General features: G+C 39.4%; 1 protein-coding gene across 1 annotated transcript; it reads left to right on the forward strand.

Moving 5' to 3' along the window:
* Window positions 1-8,045: 8,045 nt before the first annotated feature.
* Window positions 8,046-10,098, forward strand: LOC149197387 (uncharacterized). Its single transcript, XM_089408673.1, has 5 exons — window positions 8,046-8,436; window positions 8,586-8,643; window positions 9,071-9,154; window positions 9,259-9,400; window positions 9,769-10,098. The coding sequence occupies exons 1-5, from the start codon at window positions 8,337-8,339 to the stop codon at window positions 10,096-10,098; spliced, it is 714 nt and encodes a 237-aa protein (XP_089264799.1). The 5' UTR covers window positions 8,046-8,336.
* Window positions 10,099-22,740: the final 12,642 nt, after the last annotated feature.

The following is a 22,740-nucleotide window of genomic DNA, read 5'->3' on the forward strand; positions in this document are numbered from 1 at the left end:
TAATAGCGACAAACTTGTCCATAGCAGACAAGAATGAGTTTCACTATCGCTAGGCTCGTTAAAACATAGCAATGAGTTTGCTCGAAGGGAAAATTATAGAACAAGCATATGTTATCCTCCTCAAGCTTGACAAAAATAAAGAGGTACTGGTCAGCAATGACTGGGGAAAAATTTGGAACAAAACTTGAAGAAACTTTGTTAGTAGCAAGTCGCTCTTGAACATGACACTTTCACTCGGCATCTAAGGTGGGTTTGGTTGTTTCATTCACCGGTCACATCACCATGGTCCCATCACACCATCCGCATTTGGGGTTAATGCTACCAATCCATCATGTTAGTGTCGCCGATATGTTCAAGAGAAGTCACTCAGAGAATTCACCTGTGTCTCAGCCGCTGTAATACATTTACACTCCATTCTTTCATGACCGCCACCTTGAACCTTATATCACCAGACCGTTTTCACCTCCATTAAAATCATTTGCTCCGTTCCGTGTCATTGATGTGGGATTCATTAAGGCCCTCCTATGACGGATCGCTTCTTGTTGACATCACTCTTTAGAACTTCTGTGATGTGGCCGTTTTCTGTTTGAAATTGGTAAGAAGCTCTGTTCTTGTTTCGTACCTTATTGGTAACTGAAAATGGGTTAAAAAGGTTGTGGCTAGGGTGCTGAAGTTATCGAATGAAGCTCTAGGAAATTCGATATACCATTTTGCTGCTAGACCAGTTAACATTTGGTGAAAAAGGCGAAGCCTAATTGAATCATCGTTTAGAGTGTTAGATGAACATTACAGTTGAAAGGTCATCACATGATTCGACGGATCCTCACCTAGATTTCCATTAAATTTAGGAATATCGGACAGAAGTTTATGCGGAATCGCTGGCCACCAAGGGGCATAAGCAATTGGATCATTCGTTAGCCGATTATCATCTGGTATATCTTATGTTGAAACTCAACAAATTGATCCAATGTGTCTTCAAAGGCCAATCTACCCTTTAAGTACTGGATTGCCACCATATGGAGGGCAGTATGCCTTTTCATTGTTCCCTCCCAGAGAACAACCATATGGGAGTTTACAACAAAGTTCAGGTCAAACTGGAATTACGTCCAGTAGTTGGGTACCAATACTGCCTCAGCAACCAAGGGTTGTATATTCAATGCAACCAGTCCACCCTGTGTCGAATATTCCCACTATACCTGCTATGGTGACTGCGTCGCAAGTACAAGCGCTACCTGTTGTATGTCAACCCCAAGTTTCTCAGGTTGCAATACGACAGCCTCTTGTCTCAACGACTCAATCACAACCTCAGGTTAGTGCCTCCTTATCTGGAGTGACTGAGGCTCAAACCTGTACTATGAATCCTCATCTTGGTCAATAATCCAGTATTGGGCAACAAAAAATGGTCCAGCAACCATAGCTGATTCAATCTCAACAACTGCCATTCCAGCAATCATATCAAGGACCTGAGCAACAAGTCTTCGCAAGTAATGGGCAACTTCATTTCCAAAGAGGTTATCAACAACCATATTATAATGGTTATGCCCATCAACCTTATCAAAGTTACCAACATCAAATACATTATGTTGGTATGCAAAGACCCACTGCTCAGGTGATTCCATCTTATCCTGAGTATGCTTCACCTAACCTGAATCAACAGTTACCCTAAATTTAATGGAAATCCGGGTGAGGATTCGTCGAATCATGTGATGACCTTTCATCTGTGGTGTTCATTTAACACTCTAAACGATGATTCAATAAGGCTTCACCTTTTTCAGCAAACGTTAACTGGTCCAGCAGCAAAATGGTATATCGAATTGCCTAGAGCTTCATTCGATAACTTCAGCACCCTAGCCACAACCTTTTTAACCCATTTTCAGTTACCAATAAGGTACGAAACAGGAACACAACTTCTTACCAATTTTAAAAAGACAATGACCACTCACATATCTGATCATATTCACGAGTAGCGACGTCATCATAGAATGGTAAAAACGTACGTTCCTGATCAGCTTTTAGCTGAATGGTTTATTAAGTCATTATTACCTTCCATTACAGAAGATGTGGCAAAAGGAGGAGTCGTCACTGAAGAGCAAGTTATTGCTCATGTGCAATATTTAGACTTGATTTATACTCAGTCTGGCACGCTCTACGATAAAATCCCTGACGCTCCCAGACTGGAATTTTCCATTCCTCCTCCTCCTAAATCGAACAATGACTCTCATGCCGACGATGGCATGATAGGTACAACAAGCACGAAATCGACAAAGGCTACAACTAAGAAAGCCCGTAAGATTTCTGATCAAAATGAAAACGAAGAACTTCTTGCCTCGGAAGTAAATTCCGTGTCGACCGACAAGGGCAAACAATTGAAACAACCAGGGGGCAAGAAGAAAAAGAAAGGGAGAAAAAAGAAGCAGGATGAGTCATCTCCTGAAAAACCTTCTGCAAACCCTTTTGGGAAAAGGAAACCCCCTGTGGGGTGTCAGATATGCGATGAGGATCATCAGACGAGAGATTGTCCACATAAAGTTGAAGTTAAGAAACTCTTTAAGAGTTCAAAAACCTCAAAGATATTGATTGATCCGTTTCCAAACCCGGGAACCAAACTGGTTGCTGATCAAAATGCTTCCCGATCCCAAGTGCTTATGTTGTCTATCTCAAAGCAACAAAATGATGCTTTGACAAGGAATAAAGATTACGGGAATCCACAGCTGTCGAATAACAAGGCTAATGAACAACCTAGGAGTTCGACAACAACTTTGACCGAAGATGTGCCACCCATCTCTCCTGAACCAATGATAAAGCTGCCAAAGGGAGTAGTAAAAAAATCGGCATTTAATCCTGGTGCAAAAGTAGCACATAATTATAATATAGTAGAGGACCTGGCCCAATTGTCATCCGCTATGTCGACACTTAAGGTACCGCAAAATTGCCTCTCCCAAAAGCAGGATCTATTATCAGTAATAGGTGGGATTGACCCAACGGATTCCAATCTTGTATCTTTTAATCACAAAGGATATGACCCTCAGTTACTAGCTCAACTAGCTTTCCTTATTCAAGTGAAAGCTGTCAACAAAACTATTCATCGAACAATTATTAATGAGGGGGCATCTACATGTATTATGTCGATGAGTTGCTGGAAAAATTTAGGCTCACCACCCTTGTCACGATCGTCAACAATGTTAAAAGCATTTGATGGACGATCATACACTCCATACAGGATTTTAAGTAACTTGCAAGTTGAACTAGGGGGAAAAACAGTAGAAATAGATGTTGAAGTAATCGACGGAAACCTCGATTACAACATCCTACTGGGAAGGCCCTGGATATATGCCATGGCCGCAGTTGTGTCGACCTACCTCAGGAAGATTGCATTTCCCTTCCAAGGAGGAACTACAATTGTCGACCAACAAACATTTCTCCCCAACAATTCACAAGTTATGGGCAGCATTCTAATGATCCATGGAAGCAATCATTCGCTTCCAAATATTGGAGTAGGCCTCCTAAAAGACCCTGCCTTAATGGGTACTTTTGCCCTACCGCCTCCGAGTAATTTGGCAGAAGTGGCCACAGTGGAAACCTGCAATATGAAATCTTCTATATCTAATGGATTCAGAAGATTCCTAAACATTTTGTCAGCATGGATCATCGCCACTTTAGAAATATTGTAGCAATCAATTTTCTTGGCTTGTGGGGAAAACCCAAATCAAGGCTCATCGAGTGTTTGGATAGATAGGTCTAAGGAATATGGCACCTCTTCAGATCCTTGGTTACATGTACATTCTACAGACGAAGGAATCATTCAATCAATGATGATAGGAGAGGCACCATGGGAAGATTACCACCATCGCTCCCATCTTCCGGATTACCACGAAGATTATTCCAGCAACCTTAATCATCCTTCAGTTTTTGATTTTCTATCAAATATTGTAAATACGGTGGATTCTGAGGATAGTTCTTTTCCAGTGTCAGCCTCATTAAAAAATGAAACAACTCCCTTTCCAAATTGAGTCTTTGACTACGATCTCATAAAATCCAAGTCGAGTATTTCAAAGATCTCAAAGGTAAACCTTCATTCCAACCACCGAGTTGAATGCAATGAAGCTTGGGGGGCATGCACCTCGATTTGCGTTATTATGTTGGGGGCATGCAAACTTACCACGAGAAGTGTTATTGCAGGGTTCAAGCTCGTTAAAAAATAAACCCGCATCGAGCAGTTTTATTGCAGAATTAAAGCTCGTTAAAAAAAAAACATAAGAAATGAGCAAATGTTTCCCCCAGCGTTTAAGCTCAATAAAAAATGAACCAATTTCTGGTAAATAACCGTCGTGAATGTAGTACTTCAGCCTTTAAATCCTTGGTCATGTTCTCATCATCACCTCCACTCTATATTGGTCGATCATTCACCTCCATTTGATTGTTTACCCCTTTTGAGGAACAACTACGAAGAGTGATCCTGTTAGCCATCCTTGTAACACTGCCATGATTGGGAAATTCCGAACCTCACCTGGAATCAGTTGCTACTGAAATTTATCACTCGTTCCTCAAAGATGAGTCTCCTTTAAGCTCTTTTCAACTGACTCGTAAAATATGAAAAGATTGTCGAGCTATTGGCCTCTCTAGCTCGTTAAAGGGACTAGAAGTGCTATCCCTCCTTTAGATTTTAATATTTTTGGACCTGAGGGATTATTACACAAAAAGATCGAGCGGTTGTTTTATTCGTCTCGTTAAAAGTATCGAAAATTCATCCCTTCTGTATTGTTTTATACTTTTTCGGACTTAAGGGATTAGATGATGACAAAGGATTTTTGGAGTTTCCTTTATGTCCTTTTTCAGACTCTCTAAAATTGAAAAGGATCAACTTATCTTTGTCGTTAAACTCGTTAAAACCTAATAGCAACAAACTTGTCCATAGTAGACAAGAACGAGTTTCACTATCGTAGGCTCGTTAAAACATAGCGATGGGTTTGCCCGAAGGCAAAATTATAGAACAAGCATATGTTATCCTCCTCAAGCTTGACAAAAATAAAGAGGTACTGGTTAGCAATGGCTGGGGAAAAATTTGGAAGAAAACTTGAAGAAACATCGTTGGTAGCAAGTCGCTCTTGAACATGACACTTTCACTCCGCATCCAAGTCGGGTTGGGTTGTTTCATTCACCGGTCACATCACACCAACCACATTTGGGGTTAATATTACCAATCCATCATGTCAGTTTCATCGATATGTTCAAGAGAAGTCACTCAGAGAATTCACATATGTCTCAGCCGCTATAATACATTTACACTCCATTCTTTCATGACTCCCGCCCTGAACCTTATATCACTAGACCGTTTTCATCTCCATTAAAATCATTTCCTCCGTTCCGTGTCATTGATGTGGGATTCATTAAGGCCCTCCTATGATGCATCGCTTCTTGTCGACATCAGCTCATTATCCAAGAAGTCGATCTAGGGACAACCCTTTTAGTACTTTGAAGCTTGCATGCCTCAATGGCAAGTTTCTCACTTCCGGCGACAGGTTTACATCAATGACCTTCGACCGAAATATTTTGCGTGGTGTTCGACGCCAAGTCCTTTATTCACACCACGCGAATTGTACTACAGTACCTTGAGGGTCATTATCATTATCGGTGATTCCTCTCGTGCCTGTTAACAGCTTACATCATTGGCTGGTAATCAGGCGATGTCTTTCCATGTTCGACTCCAGAACATCTCTCACATGGATCGACTTGTACTTTGAGTGAAGATCGAACGAGATTGAAGACCCTGGATCTAGTTTCATCCATCCGGGCTGCGATATATATTCAGGAAAATAAAGACATCAAATGTACATCATTGCTGCATAGATAATCATCCAATCAAAGGGATGATGGCTCTACCAGAATCATCAGTTTACACTCAGACGATTGTCTGTCCTATGTACATGAAAATGAATTTATAAAGCTGAGCATGGGAATGTCCGCCTCAGCTAGATCATGAAAATATTATGAAGATAATTTATTATATTATATCTTATTACAGGTCTCCTTCCAGCTTGAAAGAACTTCGGATCCTCATGATAAATCATTTCACCCGACATCAAAAAGATTAACAACCTCATGCTTTAGGGGGCAACTGTTATAGACATTTTTGGGTACTACAACCCCAAAACAATGTAAACTTTGAAACGGGAACTATAAACTCAAAACGGGAACTCTGGCCAAAAAACCCCAAAAAAACATCAAAAACAATGCTAAAAACGAAAAGTGTTGATGCTGGAATAACACCTATTTTTTTTCTTGGGTAAATTTTCAACATGTTTTAAAAATGGTGGTGAAAACCAATTTTTTGCACAAAAATTATCCAAAAAACACCCTCAAAACGAATAGTGTTGATTCTGGAAGAACACCTTTTTTTTTTCGAATGTAAAATTTCAACATTTCGAAATAATGGCGTAAAATATTTTTTCATGACCCTGAAAAACATTAAATTTTAAAAAAATAATGAAAACATAAAATAAAATTAAAAAATATTTTTTCATGACCCCGAAAAAACATTAAATTTTAAAAAAATAATGAAAACATAAAATAAAATTAAAAATTAAAAATTAAAACAATGAAAAAACACAAAACAAAAAAAAAGTTTAAAAATATAACAAAACATAAATTAAGATATATAATAAAAACAAAACACAAAATAAAAATATAAAACTTAAAAAAAATCAAATATAAAAAAAAAATATCGATCATAAAAATGTAAAAAAAAAAAAAATTAATGGTAAAAATTAAAAAACTAAAAAAATTATAAATTATAAATAAATAAATAGTGAAAATAAAAAATAAAAAACCATCAAAAAATCGGCAAAAGAAAAAAAAATACGGAAAAGAAACAAAAAAACATTTAAAAAAAACCTAAGAATTAAGTAGGTAAAAATAGAAAAAAAAAAATTAAGAAAAAACAAAAAAATTTAAAAAAAACTAGATTTAAAAAAATTAAAAATTAACAAAAATAAAAAATAAAAAAAAAAAGTTAAAAAAAAAAATTATCTCACAAATCGAAAAAGAATTTGGAATATATATATATATATATATAAGTAAAAACAGAGAAATTTAAAAAAAGCATTAGCAAAAACTGGGAAAAAAAAGAAAAAGAAATTAAAAATAAACTAGTTAAAAAAAAAAATTAGAAAATTAACGAAAAGAAATTAAAAAACTAGTGAAATTAATATTAAAAAAAAAAATCAAATTATAAAAATAAAACCCAAAGAATGCATATTTTTTATTAAAAAAAAAAATCTAATTATTTTTTATTAAACCTACTATTTTTATTTTAAAAAAGGAAAAGAAAAAATAAAATTCAAATTTTATTTTAAACAATCTTTTCTTTAAACATTTTTTTTTTAATTTTAAAATACAAATAATAAAAAAGATTTTAATTTTTTTTCAAAAAAAAATTAATTTTTTAATTTCAAATGAAAAAAAAAATTATTACAAAAAAAAAATTAAAAATTAATTATTTTTTTTTAATGGAAATTCTTTTAAACCTAACCTTTTTATTTACAAAAAAAAATTAAAATTAAAATTCATTTTTTTTTTAAACAAACTTTTTTTTTTAATTAAAAAGATTATAATTTTCTTTTAAACATTTTTTTTTTTTAATTTAAAAATAGAAATAGTTAACAAAAAAAAAAAAAAATTAATTTCCATATTTAATTAAAAAAATTATAATTTTTTTTAAACATTATAATTTTTCAATAAACATTATAATTATAAATTTTTTTAAACAATTTTTTTAAATTAAAAAAATGATAATTTTTTTTAATTTTCGTATTTAAAAAAATTATTAAAAAAAAAATTAAAATTAATTTTTTTTTTTAACGGAGTTATTTATTTTTTATTAAAAAAAATTATTTTTTTTTTTGCCACCGCCACCGGTCGCCCGTGGTGGTGCGGCCGTGGGCGGAGGGCCAATTCTATGGCTAGCTGGAAATACAACCCCAACGGCTAAGGTTTCTGAGGCTATAGTTACATTAAAGCAGCAGAAGACCAAGAGTCCATTAGTGTCTAAACACAACCCCTGTGCCTCTCCTGAGCAAGACAAGCAGAACCCATATGGACACAGGCCTATTGTTGTTAGCTCTGGAGTCAAGCCAGGGAAGACTCCTGTTAAAAGCGGACCATGTAAATCTCCACGCAGCCCTGTGGCCAAGTCACCCAAGAACCCCAGTGTGGGTAACAACCCGCTCAAAAGCCATGCTGGTTCTTTAAATTTCTCATGCTCCTTCCAAGGTGGTTCTACTGGCTCATCATCATGCAAGCCAAAGAAGGTAGTTTCTCCTTCTCAGAGGAAGCTAAGCATGCTGTCGTCTTCCTCTTTCTCTTCTGAAAGCTTTGTGCCCTATGCTCTATGTGAACCCCCAATGAAGAATGTATGCACCTGGATTACTCCAAAAACTGGTAAGGATGTATGAATGCATGTTGATTGGTTGATAATGTATTTACTTATGTTTTCTTATTTTTCTAATTTATTTTGTGGGTCTATATGCCTCACTGATGAGGGATTTGATCAGCTGCTAGTCCTAATTTATTTTGTGGGCCGAATGCAGATCCACTCTATGCTGCGTTTCACGACGAAGAATGGGGTGTACCAGTACATGATGATAAGTAAGCCCTTTTTCTTCATTTGGGTTTTCCCCTTAATTCCCTTATTGAATTCTTGAGCTATTCTGAATAACCATTTTTTCAAGATGATATCATCTGCCCTTTCACAGTTATTGGTGACTCCGACAGGGAGCCAGTGCCAGTTCCAGTATTCCTTGACATTCTCTATTTTACTCTGAATCTAGATTTTTTAGTCTATAGCATTTGAACTAGACAACTATCTTTTAGCCAGATACTTTTGTATTTATCTTTTTATGTTTTCTAGCACTGGTCCTAGCAACACTGATCTAGGATCTAGGAGTTGTTTTGGCATTTCCACTTGGTATTTATACTGGATGTACTCTTTTAGTCTAGTCTGGACCTACTTTGTGGTCATTCGTTGGGCATTAATAAAATTATCTTGTCTTGTCTTATTATCTCCATCATTCAGGAAGCTGTTTGAACTTCTAGTACTGTGTGGAACATTGGCAGAGCTTAATTGGCCTGCCATCCTGAATGCCAGAGACACTTTCAGGTAAATTGCCCTTACTTCCTTCTATTACAGTTGAGGCAAAGCGCAGAGGAACTTTTTTTAATGTATGAATAAACGCTAACAAAGTTATGGGAAAATCGCTGCAGAGAGGCGTTTGCTGGGTTTGATCTCGTACTGGTTGTTGGCTATGATGACATGAAAATCTCGTCTCTCATGTCCATGAAAAACATCATGTTACACGAGGGGAAGCTTCGTGGTATTGTGAACAATGCAAAACGCATCCTTCAGGTAATTATCTACATTTCAACCTTGCGTCTGCAATCAGATTAACTTGAGTCTGAATCTCCGTGCTTAAACTCCCAGGTCAGTGATGCACCGAGAAGCTTCGAAATCCCTACAGGTTGTGGTGCCATTCCTGTTCAAATTAAGGCATAGTTGGAGTCTGGTTATAAGAAATTTACCTCGGAGACTTTTCTAGCATCTCGGTGCATCACTAACCTGGAAGTTTAATAAGTCAGAGCTAGTTATAATCTACAAAAAAAAATGATATTGCTTCTGAATCACCTCGTCAGGTCTTTTCTACTATCTTGATTGATGAACTTTCAGACTCTACTCTGGTTACTACATAAAGGATTGTGTTTTAACAAATTATGCAGATTATGGAGCAGTTTGGATCTCTGGATAGGTATATATGGGGTTTTGTTGGTTACAAGACAACAATAAACAGATATCGATATTCCAGACAAATTCCAGTAAAGACACCCAAGGCAGAAGTTATCAGTAAGGATTTGCAAAAAAGGGGTTTTCGATTTGTTGGTCCCATTGTCATATATTCGTTCATGCAGGTAGCAGGGATGACAAATGATCATCACACTCACTGTTTTAGATGGAAAGAGTGTCTTTTGCTTTCGGAGGGGCAACAAGCAAAGACAGGGGAATGTTATAAAATTGAGGTAGAAGAAGTGAGTGCAAAGGAGACAGAATAAATTCTTTTAAAATAATTTGAGAAGGCAAACTTACAGAAGTGAATGCCCACGGTAGGCACCTCCGCCCACGGCCGCGCCACCACGGGCGGCCGGGGGGCGGGGGGTCGATTCCGGGAATCGACCCCCCGCCCCCTGGCCGCCCGTTGTCACGCCCCTACACCTCCGGTGCTCTTCCAACCGCTTATAGCGAGGTGCGGCACCACCGAACGCTTTCTTTTCACCAATACTCACTTTCGTGGACTACGCCTAATTCACTTGTCCTTACTTAGTTTGTGTTTCGCAACCAAGTAAAATGCATTTATCCTTTATACTTAATGAAGCCCATACTCATTCATTATCCATATGCAATTAACCAAGAACATCAACAATTGCAAACAAGTATAAAGGGAGGGGCAACTCCCGAACAGTTTTCCCAACAATATATTATAACAGTTTCTTCAATAATACATCATCAAGTATACTTGGCAAAACTCCAAGTCTATACTTAGAATAATTTACAATCAAGGCATAAGACAGCCTTTACAATACATGTGCCAACCTCATACAGTAGGAGGGTGCTCACCCGAGACACCAAGAACTCCACCTCTAAGTCCTACACAAAACTGCCCTTCGGAATTCACTCAACACACGGCACTCCTTGCCACCCTTCAACCGAGACAATCTGCGCAACCTTTAAGTCCAATGCGCATGAGATATGCACATTTACTTTACCCCTACTGCGCACTTCTTCCTCTTATGCGAAAGTCTGGTGAGCGAATGTCAATAGTGAAATGAACTCCCTTCACTTCTCATTTATACGAATCATATGTATGTGTTAAGGGGGGTGTGCAGCCCCATGGCCGACCCCCACATCAATGTACATACGTCGGCCTTTCCATCGTGCAAGGCTTCTCCAAGCCAAGGTATAAACCTTTGCCTCCACGCATTTTTCCCACTAAGTGTCGTGCGCCCTTATGTATCGTCGCACTCTATCGTTGCATATGTCCGGAGGATTGTCGCATATCGTCACAAGTAGAGCGCCCGCCCGTCGCATGTCCGCCCGCCCGTCGCATGTCCGCCCGCTTGTCACACTGATGTGCGCCCGCCGTGCCCGTGCGCCCGTCGCACCTGATGCTCAACCGCCCGAGTTTGCGAAGACCTTACATCCTCCTCCACCTGAAATCGTTGTCATCCTCGACAACATACCATCTCGGTAGCTCTCCACCAAGATCATTGTTAGGACTCCAATATGTACCATTTTGTTATATATTTTGATATCATTTTACTCTCAAAACCATAAGCTCCAATGTCTTTTTCATTCACTATATCCTAAGGTATATGGAAACCTTCTCTTTATTATATGGTTAATCTGTCTTACATTTAATTCCATAATACTCTTATATTTTATCAATTATTGAAGTGCATTGTTGCTAACATAAGTTGAAGATCGCAGATAAAGTTATATGCCTTGATGAGAACGAGCGGCTGTAGCTGAAACAGCTGACTGAGTTGCGGGAATAGCCGACTACGTTGCTGAAACAGCTGGTCCTGTTGCTGAAACAGCTGGTCCCGTTGCTGAAACAGCTGGTCCCATTGCTGAAACAGCTGGTCCCGATGCTGAAACAGTTAACTCAGCTGCTGAAACAGCCGACAAAGCACGCAAATTCCGTTATGCGTAATTTGCGATTCTGAAGAACTTTTTGTGGATAATAGCAGCAGGCCGAAGATACGGTTACCTAAATTATTGTAAAGATAGCATGACTGTTGTCTCGGTTGTAACAGTATCTCTTTTTAAAGAAGAACAGAATAGTCTTGTTTTGAACAGAATCGAGATATCCGCTCTTGTGTAAAATTGTAAATGATGTCTCCTCTTTAAAAAGAGGAGACATCATCATTAGAGGGGATCGAACTGTAATTTTGAGAACAACATTGTGTGAGACAGGAGCTAGTCTCCTTTTTGTATGTACCAGTTTCTTGACAGATGAATAAAGACCTGTTTTGAGCATTCTAGTTTAATTCTTTCTCTTGGGGAATCTTGTGAGAAGGAAAGGGCCCGCCTTCCTCACAAGATCCACCCCTTTATTCCTGTAGTTGTTTATTTCTTATGTATTTGCATTGTATTTAGTTCTGTCGCTGAAACACTAGTTACATGGTTTGTGATACTCTGTTTCTTAGCGCTACATGTATTGATTGCACGAGTGGATGATGAGAGCATGTGCTGAAGATCCCTGTACAGAGGGATAGGGTCTTGCTCCATTGATTGCTTTCTTTTACTTGCAGTGTGATTAGAACAGAGAGGCCAAGTGCTGAAGATTCCTTTTCCTGGGAATAGGGTCTTGACCTCTTAAGGTTACTTCTTTTGCAGTGTGATTAGTGCCAGGCAGCAGGTGCTGAAGTTCCCACCAAGGAATAGGGTCCTGTTCCTGCTATAGTTGAATGATTTCTTTTCTTATACATTTATTTCCCTTTTGCTGTAACAGAGAAATCGTGTCTGCTATAAGTTAATTGACTTCAGCTTTAATTAAGTAGACTGTGAATTGATAGATTGCTGAATTTAACAATTGTGTGTGACTTTCTTTTACTACAACATTGAACTGCTTTTGAAATTGAGCATATCCAGTGCGCTATTACCTTTGGAATAAAAAGACCTTCTCGGGTTGACAATTTATGTGGAGCTCGAATTGTGAAAACAATTAGAGCGGCCAACATTTTGGCGCCGTTGCCGGGGAAGGTAATTATAGATTTCAAAAAGCATTTATCTATTTTTTCTAATGTGCAGATTGTATGAGAGGACGAGGAAACCAGAAGAAAAATAACCGCGCAGGTGGCAAGGGCTGGGGAGGACGAAAAACGTTTATTGACGAAATCGTATCAAAGGCTGAATCATCACAAAGACTGAGTTCTCGAAAGTCAAAATTTCAGCGTTCCCCTCAGTCAGATTACAGAACAGAAGAAGTTGTGGGTCCTGAACATACAGAAGAAGTTGTGGGTCCTGAAAATACAGAAGAACCAGCAGTCAGCGCTGAAGAGTCAGAGGAAAGTAGCAGAATAGAAGAACATATCGAGGAGATAGTAGAAAGCGCTGGACGACCGGTAGGAAATATTGAAGAACCAATAGAGGATTCTGACGATCAAGAAAGTGCAGTAGGAGGACCAACAATGGAAGAAAACAATGATAATTTCCTCTTTGGAGGAGGACGTACAGGTCCTGAAGAAGAAAGAAGGGATGAAAATTCTCTTTCTACCTTGGGATTTCCCATCAGTGATCTTCCTGCAGGAACAATGAAAAATATCCCATTGTCTGCCCTACCTAACTTTCATGGTTTATCTACTGAGGATCCTGACGAGTTTCTTTTTGAATTTGATATTTTATGCAGAAGCTATGATTATGTTACTAATGCTCAAAAGTTGAAACTGTTTCCAGCCACCTTAAAAGGGAATGCCTTGAGATGGTTCATGAGCCTTGGGAGCCAGGTAATCACAACATGGGAGCAAATGAAACAAAAATTTCTGCTTAAATATCAGGACTACTGCCGGACAAGAGAGAAGAAGGATGAATTATTCAATATGGCACAAAAATCGGATGAAAGCTTGGAGGACTACATCGAAAGATTGCAATACAACATACAGAGATCCGATCATCCAGATATAAGTAAGGAAATTCGTAAAACAATATTACTTAGAGGGTTAAGGGATGATTGTTTAAATATGTTAAATATGCTTGCTAAGGGAGATATATCTAAAGAATCATATGATGAGATTTGTGAACTTGCTAAAAGATGTTCTAGGGGAGCTGCAAGAAACAGAATAAGAGATTCCACCTATTCAAGGGTACAGAAATCAGCCAATGGAGGAGCAACAAGAGCAGAGATAGGTAATTTTCTTGAAGAATTTAAAACCGAAATGCTAAGTTCTTTTGCTTCGCAGATTGACACTTTGCAGGTTAAGAAGAAGCAGGCTGAGGCAGAAGCAACTCTGGCTGTCTACTGCCCGAAATGTAGAGATAAACATCCACTAAGGGAGTGCCCAAGAGATAAAGTACCAGTTTGCACCCTTTGTGAGAAAGATCATGAGACAGAACAATGTCCATCTCTACCGGGGATAAAAGCAGCGATGCAGCCAACAGAGGAAGAAGCTGAAGCAGTCTACCTGCTAACTCAAAGAAGACAGTGGCAACCTAAAGGGCAAGGTACAAATTATGGTATGCCATTTAATCGTTGGAACAATTATTCTGCTTTTGGCCAAACAGGCTACCCCCCCTTCAACCAAATGCAATATCCACTTTTCAATCAAATGAGTTTCCCACCCATGCAAATGCAAAACCCTCCCTTTGTTGATCCTTCAATGTGGACTCCTTGGCCTCCACAGCAACCACCTCCTTTCAATCCTTGGAACCCAAGTTGGAATAATCAATCACTTCCATACCCAAATCAGATGCCTCAATTCCAACAATCACTCTCTCTGCCATCAAATGCCCCACCAAACAACCAAATGAGACCCCAACTACCCGCGCAACCAAATCCTAACCCCAACAATAAAGCTGTGAAAGTTATTGAAATTCAGAATCAGTCTATATCCCCTACTATGCAATGTAATGATATTCATTTGAGATCTGGAAGAGTAGTAGAGCCTATTATTGATGATATAACTGATTCAGATAAAAATGAAACCGAAAAGCAAAAAGAAGCTCAACCACCTTCTAACAAAAATGCTGAATCAACAGAACCTCCATTCCCCGAGCGTTTGGTTTTAACCAAAACAACTGAAACACCTGCTTTTAATTTTATGGGGGAATTGCAAAATTTGTATATTAAGATTCCACTTTTACAAGCATTAAAAGATGTACCAATTTATGCCAAAACATTAAGGGATATTTGTGTGAAGAAACCTGGTAGGAAAACCAAGGATCCCCTTACAGTACATGTGATGGGAGACTTGTCTGCATTAATGTCCGGAAAAACCCCTCCTGTAAAATATGGTGATCCTGGCCATCCTACTGTTACAGTTCAGATTGGTAAAGCAGTAATCCCCCGGGTTTTGGTAGATTTAGGTGCAGCAATTAATATAATGACTCTGGAAACTTCACAATTGTTACAGCTGAATAACACAATCAGAGATACACCCACCATTTTAGAGTTAGCTGACCGTTCCACAATTAAGCCAGAAGGGGTTGTTGAAGACCTGCTCATTTCAGTTGAATCCTGGAAATATCCAGCTGATTTTGTTGTATTGCAAACTAAAACAAAGCTGGGGGGACATCCCTTAATTCTAGGAAGGCCATGGTTGGCCACAGCTGATGCATTTATAAGTTGCAGATCTGGTTCAATGACAATTTCTAATGGTTATGAAACAAAACAGTTAACTCTTTATCCTCACGCTACGCCAGTAGTTAATAATGAAGATTCTATATGGATGGATTATGATGATAATGTTGTTCAGCCGATTCTAACTATAGGACAAGCTTTAACTCTTAAAGACAATACAGAAGATGAAATAATCAATAATTTTATTTGTGAACCTTCTTCTGTTATTGCTGAAACACACAATCAATTGACTGCAATTTTTGAAACTGATATACAAGAAAAGATTGAACCTGAAGATTCATCTCAAACTTTAAACACGATCCCATCTAAGAGCGTAACAGTTGAAATTGAACCCGGTAAGACATTAAACATAAATCCTGATTTAACAGACACTGAAACAGAGCAGCTAATGAAGTTATTACACAAATATAAGGAGGCATTTGCCTGGGATTACACGGACATGAAAGGTATTTCTTCTGAATTATGTACTCATAGAATTTACATTAAAGAAGGATGCCGACCTGTTTGTCAACCCCAAAGACGGATGAATCCTAATTTACGAGAAATTGTTAAAGAAGAACTTAAAAAATTGCTTAATGCAGGGTTTATATACCCCATATCTGACAGTGAATGGGTTTCCCCGTTAGTAATTGTTCCTAAGAAAAACGGGAAATGGAGGGTATGTGTTGACTATAGAGCTTTAAACAAAGCTACCCAAAAGGATCACTTTCCCTTACCTTTCATTGATCAGGTGTTGGACAGTCTTGCAGGGAAGAAATTCTTCTCTTTTCTAGATGGATTCAGTGGTTATAATCAGATAAAAATTGCACCCCAGGATCAAGACAAGACCACTTTCACCAGTCCTTGGGGAACTTTCGCCTATAGAGTTCTCCCATTTGGATTATGCAATGCACCAGCAACCTTTCAAAGAGCTGTTATAGGAATTTTCTCAGATATGCTGAATGACTGTATGGAAATTTTTATGGATGATTTTACCCCCTATGGTGTGTCTTTTGAAGAGGGATTACAAAACCTTGAGAAAGTACTAAAAAGATGTATTCAAGCCCACCTTTCCTTAAGTACCGAAAAATGCCACATGATGATGAGTGAGGGAATAGTGCTTGGACATTTTATTTCATCTCTAGGTATTCAGGTAGATCCATCTAAAATATTAGTCATTCAGAATCTTTCTGTTCCTAAAACTCAAACTGATGTGAGAAGTTTTTTAGGACATGCTGGTTATTATAGGAGATTTATTAAAGATTTCTCTAAAATAGCTTCTCCATTGTTTGTATTGCTTATGAAAAATGCTGAATTCAAGTGGACTAGTTCTTGTCAAAAAGCTTTTGAAGAATTGAAGCATCAGCTGTCTACTGCTCCTATTTTGAGGGGGCCTGACTGGAATCTTCCATTTCACATATCCTCTGATGCTTCAGACAGTGCTATTGGAGCAGTCCTGGGACAAGAGGAAAATCATCTTCCTTATGCTATATACTTTATCAGTAAGAACATGACCTCTGCTGAGCTTAACTATACAGTTACCGAGAAAGAGTTCCTTGCAGTAATCTATGCCATTAATAAATTCAGACACTATATTACTGGTTATCCTACGTTTGTGCACACTGATCATTCAGCTATTAAATACTTAATGAACAAATCTGTTACAAATGCTAGAGTTACCAGATGGCTATTACTATTGCAGGAATTTGATATTACAATTATAGATCGGCCTGGTAAAGAAAATGTGGTGGCTGATTTTCTTTCACGGTTAAAAACTGATAATGATATTCCAGTGGATGATAGTTTTCCTGACGAATATTTGTTTGCAGTTTCTGCTCATTCTCCATGGTATGCAGATATTGCTAACTACTTGGTTGCAGGAAAACTACCAGCACACCTGTCATATAGGGAAAAGAGAAGAATTGTTCAACAAAGTGCCAGGTATAGCTGGATCAGCGGATGTCTCTTCTATACTGGGCTTGATCAGGAGATTCGAAGATGCATTAGAGAAGATGAAGTGTATGACATACTGAAAGCTTGTCATGATGGCCCTTGTGGAGGCCATTTTGCTGATAAAAGAACAGCGCATAAAATTCTGAGGATGGGTTACTATTGGCCCTCACTATTCAAGGATGCAAAGAAGTATGTAAGGGCTTGTGATAGCTGCCAGAGAATGGGTCAACCCAATCATAGAGACCAAATGCCACTAAACCCCCAGGTAGTTTCTGAACCATTTGAAAGATGGGCCTTGGACTTCATAGGACCCATTAACCCTCCATCCAATCAAAGAACCTATATATTAGTCTGCACAGACTATATGACTAAGTGGGTGGAAGCCAAAGCACTTATTAGAGCCAATGAAGAGGCTGTTTTGTCCTTCTTGTTTGAAGATATTTTCACTAGATTTGGAATCCCCAGAGAGCTAGTTACTGATGGAGGACCTCCATTCAGTTCTCATGGTTTTAAATCTACTCTTCACAAATATCATATTCAACATAGAATGACCACAGCATACCACCCCCAGGCCAATGGGCAGGTGGAAAGCACAAACAAAGTTTTAGAAGCCATTCTAACTAAAACAGTGAAGGACAACCGAAAGGATTGGTCCCAAAGGCTCCCTGAGGCATTATGGGCTTACAGGACTACTTGGAGAAACACTACCGGTTTTTCTCCCTATGAATTGGTTTATGGTAAAAATGCTATTTTTCCTGTGGAATTTGAAATTAAAACTTTAAAGACTGCCTTAGCTGTTAATCTTGATTTGAATGATGTGCAGACAGCTAGATTGCAGCAACTTTTGGAGTTGGATGAAAAGAGATTGGATGCCATTCACCAAACAAACATGATTCAGCAACAAAGGATGAAATGGCATGACAAAATTATCAAACACAAGCAGTTCCAAAAAGGTAATTGGGCCTTGCTGTATGATTCTCGGTTTGAAAATTTTCAGGGAAAGCTACGTACACGTTGGCTTGGACCGTATGAAGTAGAAGATGTCTTTCCAAACGGAACGGTAAGACTTGTAACAATTGATGATGCTAAAACACCTCTACTAGTCAATGGCCATAGGCTCCGTTTATACGAGCGCCCTGTTTCTAAAGAAGATTTCAAGACTGCTTGCATGACTGATATTCATTATCTTTTTCCAGGGGAGTCTTCTGCTCCTCACAGCACTTAATTTTCTGCACTATATTTTTAGTAGTAGATTAGATTTAGCACTAATAATCCCTGTCAAGGATTGGCATGTTACAATTGAATTTTGCAGATTCTGGAAAGGCAATAAGGAGGACAGATTCATCATGAGAAGATCTGAAGCTTTAAATCAAGAAGCTTCCGCCCATCATTTTATCCTCTTCCCTAAAGTAATATCCCTCCATTACTTCTATCATTCCCACCACTCCCGAAATATCTTCCTTCAGTCTGTGTTACCCATCCCTTACTGCTGAAATAAACCCTTATCATTCACAGACCTAAGTCAGTTATCACAATTTTCTGATTTTTCCCGTTGCTGAAACACCCGTTTCAGCAACGTAACACCAATTTTTCCCGTTGCTGAAACACCTGTTTCAGCAACGTAACACCAACTTTTTCCGTTGCTGAAATACCTGTTTCAGCAACATATCATTGATTCTACCCATTGCTGAAACACCTGTTTCAGCAATACATTATCAATTTCCTCCGATTGATGAAACACCTGCTTCAGCAATGTATCGTTCATTTGTCAATTGCTCACACATCAGTCTCAGCAACTTGTTATTATCAAAGCAGCATCTCTCTTTGACAACATATAAGCTTTCTGGTCCTTCACGATCATACTTCAGATCCTTTTGGTGAAAATTATTTGCAATATACCAGAATCAATTACACAGACCCTTCTATGATCATTCAAGGCTATTGCAACCGACACTTCGAATTATTAATTAAAGGTAAAGTATAAGGTATATGGTTTTAATGTAATTCGGTTAAATCATATTAAAAGAGAGGATTTCATTTCATAATGATTGCATATCTCCCCACGTCCAATCATTATTATACCATACGTAGGGGGGGGGAATTCCAAAAATGGAATGATTATTTCGCATGCACCAACCTGCCGCCTGTTATCATATCCATTTTTGCCGTCATTTAGACTACGCAGCCATTGTTGCAACAACTAAGTCTGATCAGGGTCTGAGAATACTGAATTGTGCCTCTGCGGAAAAACTCAGAGCTTTAGCCATGGGAAAGGCGGCCATTAGAAATGAGCCCGGCTCCATAAGTCTTCTACAGCTCTTTCCTGAAGCATATCAGATCTTCCAACAAGCAGGGTGGACAGCATATTTTGAAAGGTTGGGAGATTTTAACGCAGAAGAAGTATTAGAATTCGCACAGAACTTTGAAGGCAATTTCTCAGTGGTCTGAGGGGTTCGCATTTCAGTGACAGAGGATGACATAGTTCAGGTATCAGGGTTGCCAGCTGAGGGCATTCGCTGGTTTAGCAGGAAGACGGTCGTTCTTAACGCGCAGCAAGACTTTTTGCGCCCGGACGAGCAAGTGGAACCTAGAGGCCGCGGGGTCAGTCTGCATTCACTTCCTCAACCATGGCCATCAGTGGCAGAATTCGTCAAACACTACCTCACATGCGAAGGGCGTTATCAGGTAGTGTACAACCATGACTTTGTTCTGCTGAATCATTTGAGGAATGGAAGATTGGTTAATATCCCTTATTATCTGCTTGGTTGTATTAAAAACATGTCGTATTATTGTAAGCAAGCCAAATCTCCAATGACATCCCTTACCCATCACCGCTTATGCCAGCTGCTAATACAGAGGGGTTTTGCTCAGCAAAATCCCCCTCTGCAGGCCCTACCTGAAATTCCTTTGCAGGCCCCACCTGAAGTCCCTCTGCAAGCCCCACCAGAAATTCCCCAACTACCTGAAGTCCCTCTGCAAGCCCCACCAGAAATTCCCCAACCACCTGAAGTCCCTTTGCAAACCCCACCCGAAACTCCTCAGCAAGAGAAAACGTCCCAATTGTCTGAAAATCCTCATAAAGAACAACAGGAGGAAACCCTGAATTCTCCCGTCAACCCAACCCCGAGCTCGCCTCAGTTAGCAGAGCTAACACCCTCTACTATTCCTGTCCCTAGTGACGATTCTCCAACACCCCCTTCTTCACCCATTAAGAAAAAAAGGAAAACCCCAGCAGTCACAAGTTCTAGACCACGGACAAGGTCCACATCCAAAATTCCTACCTCTCCGCAAAACCCTGTCCTGAAGAAAAAGCACTCCCGTTCAAGAAAAAGGAAAGGCAGCGATTTTGCTGCCTTCCTACCAAAAAGAAAAAGGACAAAGACTGTTGAGGCAGAATCTACCTCCATTTTCCCTAACCCTGCCACTATTGCATTGAAACCCTTATCCCCATCCCGAACTCCCCAGCCGGCCTCGTCCGAAGACACTGTCACACAAAAATCAGTGCCTCGGGATAATACGACATTGGTTATGGATCAAGGAGTGACTGCTCCACAAGAACCAGTCACTCGCCCAGTGACTGTAACACAAGAACCAGTCACTGAGGAAGAAGAATACACCAAGCAGGTCGATAATGGGAAATGCCCAGTGACTGTTCCACAAGAACCAGTCACTGAGGCAGAAGAATTTACAGAGCAGGTTGTTAGTGAAGAATGCCCAGTGACTGTTCCACAAGAACCAGTCACTGAGGCAGAAGAAATTACAGAGCAGGTTGTTAGTGAAAAATGCCCAGTGACTGTCCCACAAGAACCAGTCACTGAGGCAGAAGAATTTACAGAGCAGATCAATACTGAAGAATGCCCAGTGACTGTCCCACAAGAACCAGTCACTGAGGCACAGGAACACAACAAGCAAGATGATAGTGGGAAATGCCCAGAAACTGAAATGCCAGAACTAGAGACTGAAATACCAGAACTCGAGATTGAAATACCAGAATTGGAGATTGAAACACAGGAATCCATTCCTAACCCGGTGGATGAAACACAAGAACCACCCACTGTGGTACCAGAACTGGAGACCGAAACACAGGAATCCATCCCTAACCCGGTGGATGAAACACAAGAACCACCCACTGTGGTACCAGCATTAGTCACTGAGAAGCAAGAATTCATGACTGGTCCGATAGAGGAAATACAAGCACCACTCACCGTGGTTTCAGAACTAGTTGCTGAGGAACAAGGATTTATTCCTGATAGAGCACGAGGACTATTTACTGTGGTATCAGAACTAGTTACTGGTGAACAAGAATCCATTCCTGGCACGATGGATGAAACACAAGAGGCACCCATTGTGGTGCAACAACCAGCTACCACTGTGCATCAGCAAAATATTCCAGCAGAAACAACTAGCATACAAGGCCCACATACGATGGCATCTCTACTGCAGGAAAATGAGTTCCTGAAGTCTGAAATAGAAGCTTACAAAGCTGAGTTAGCCATGGCTCGAGAGGCTTTTGAAAAAGAACTCAATCTCCATACATTAGCACAAGTAGCCTCAATGCAAAACAGGGAGACATGCATAGAATATATGTGCAAAGAGTGTGGCATCATTTATCAGAATGCAGGCTATAAAGTAGTTGAAATTTCACCCCCTGAGACAATTATGACAGAGGGAACACAAGAGGAATGCCCCACTGCTCCACAAGAACCAGTAGGACCTCCTATGATGCAAGAAGAAGAAGAAGAAATCGAACAAGAGATATCTCATCCTTTGGGGACTGATGCAGCTATCTCGGCAGAAGAAACACTGCCAGAGCACACCACTATTGATTCAGATATTCCAGCTGAGGAAACATCGCCAGAGCATACTACTATTGATACAGCTGTTTCGGCAGAAGAGACACTGCCTCAGCACACTACTGGTGCAAGTATCCCGACAGAAGAAATAATGCCCCAATGCATTTCCTCTGAGGCAGCCATACAGACAGAGGGAATAGTGCCCAAACCTACTACTTCTGTTAAAAAGACACAGACTCGGCCATGGGACCCATTGGAACAATTCAACAGATGGAAGAAGGAACATGCTGAGAAACAGGATATAGTATTACAACAGCATAAGCTGCAATGGCAAAACTTTGTATACACTAACTGGGAGAACTTGGAGCAATTACTGCAAGAGCACAGGGAATATAAGAAGGAAGCCAGACAGTCTAAGGAACGGATAGCCCTGATGTTTTCATTGGTGCGAAAGTTGATGGTTACACGGAAACCTTCTGTAAACTACGCTCTTTTTCTTGCTGAACGACTAGCTTACTTTCAAATAAAATCAATAGCACATGGTAGACCACATGAAGTACTGACTTCAGAAAAATTTGTTGAGACCTTCAAGGAGGCCCTTGAAAGCGACCAGC

Source organism: Pinus tabuliformis, chromosome 2_2 (genome assembly GCF_031772625.1).
Source record: "Pinus tabuliformis cultivar Carrire ecotype Pingquan chromosome 2_2, CPIR1, whole genome shotgun sequence".
Classification (NCBI taxonomy): Eukaryota; Viridiplantae; Streptophyta; class Pinopsida; order Pinales; family Pinaceae; genus Pinus; species Pinus tabuliformis.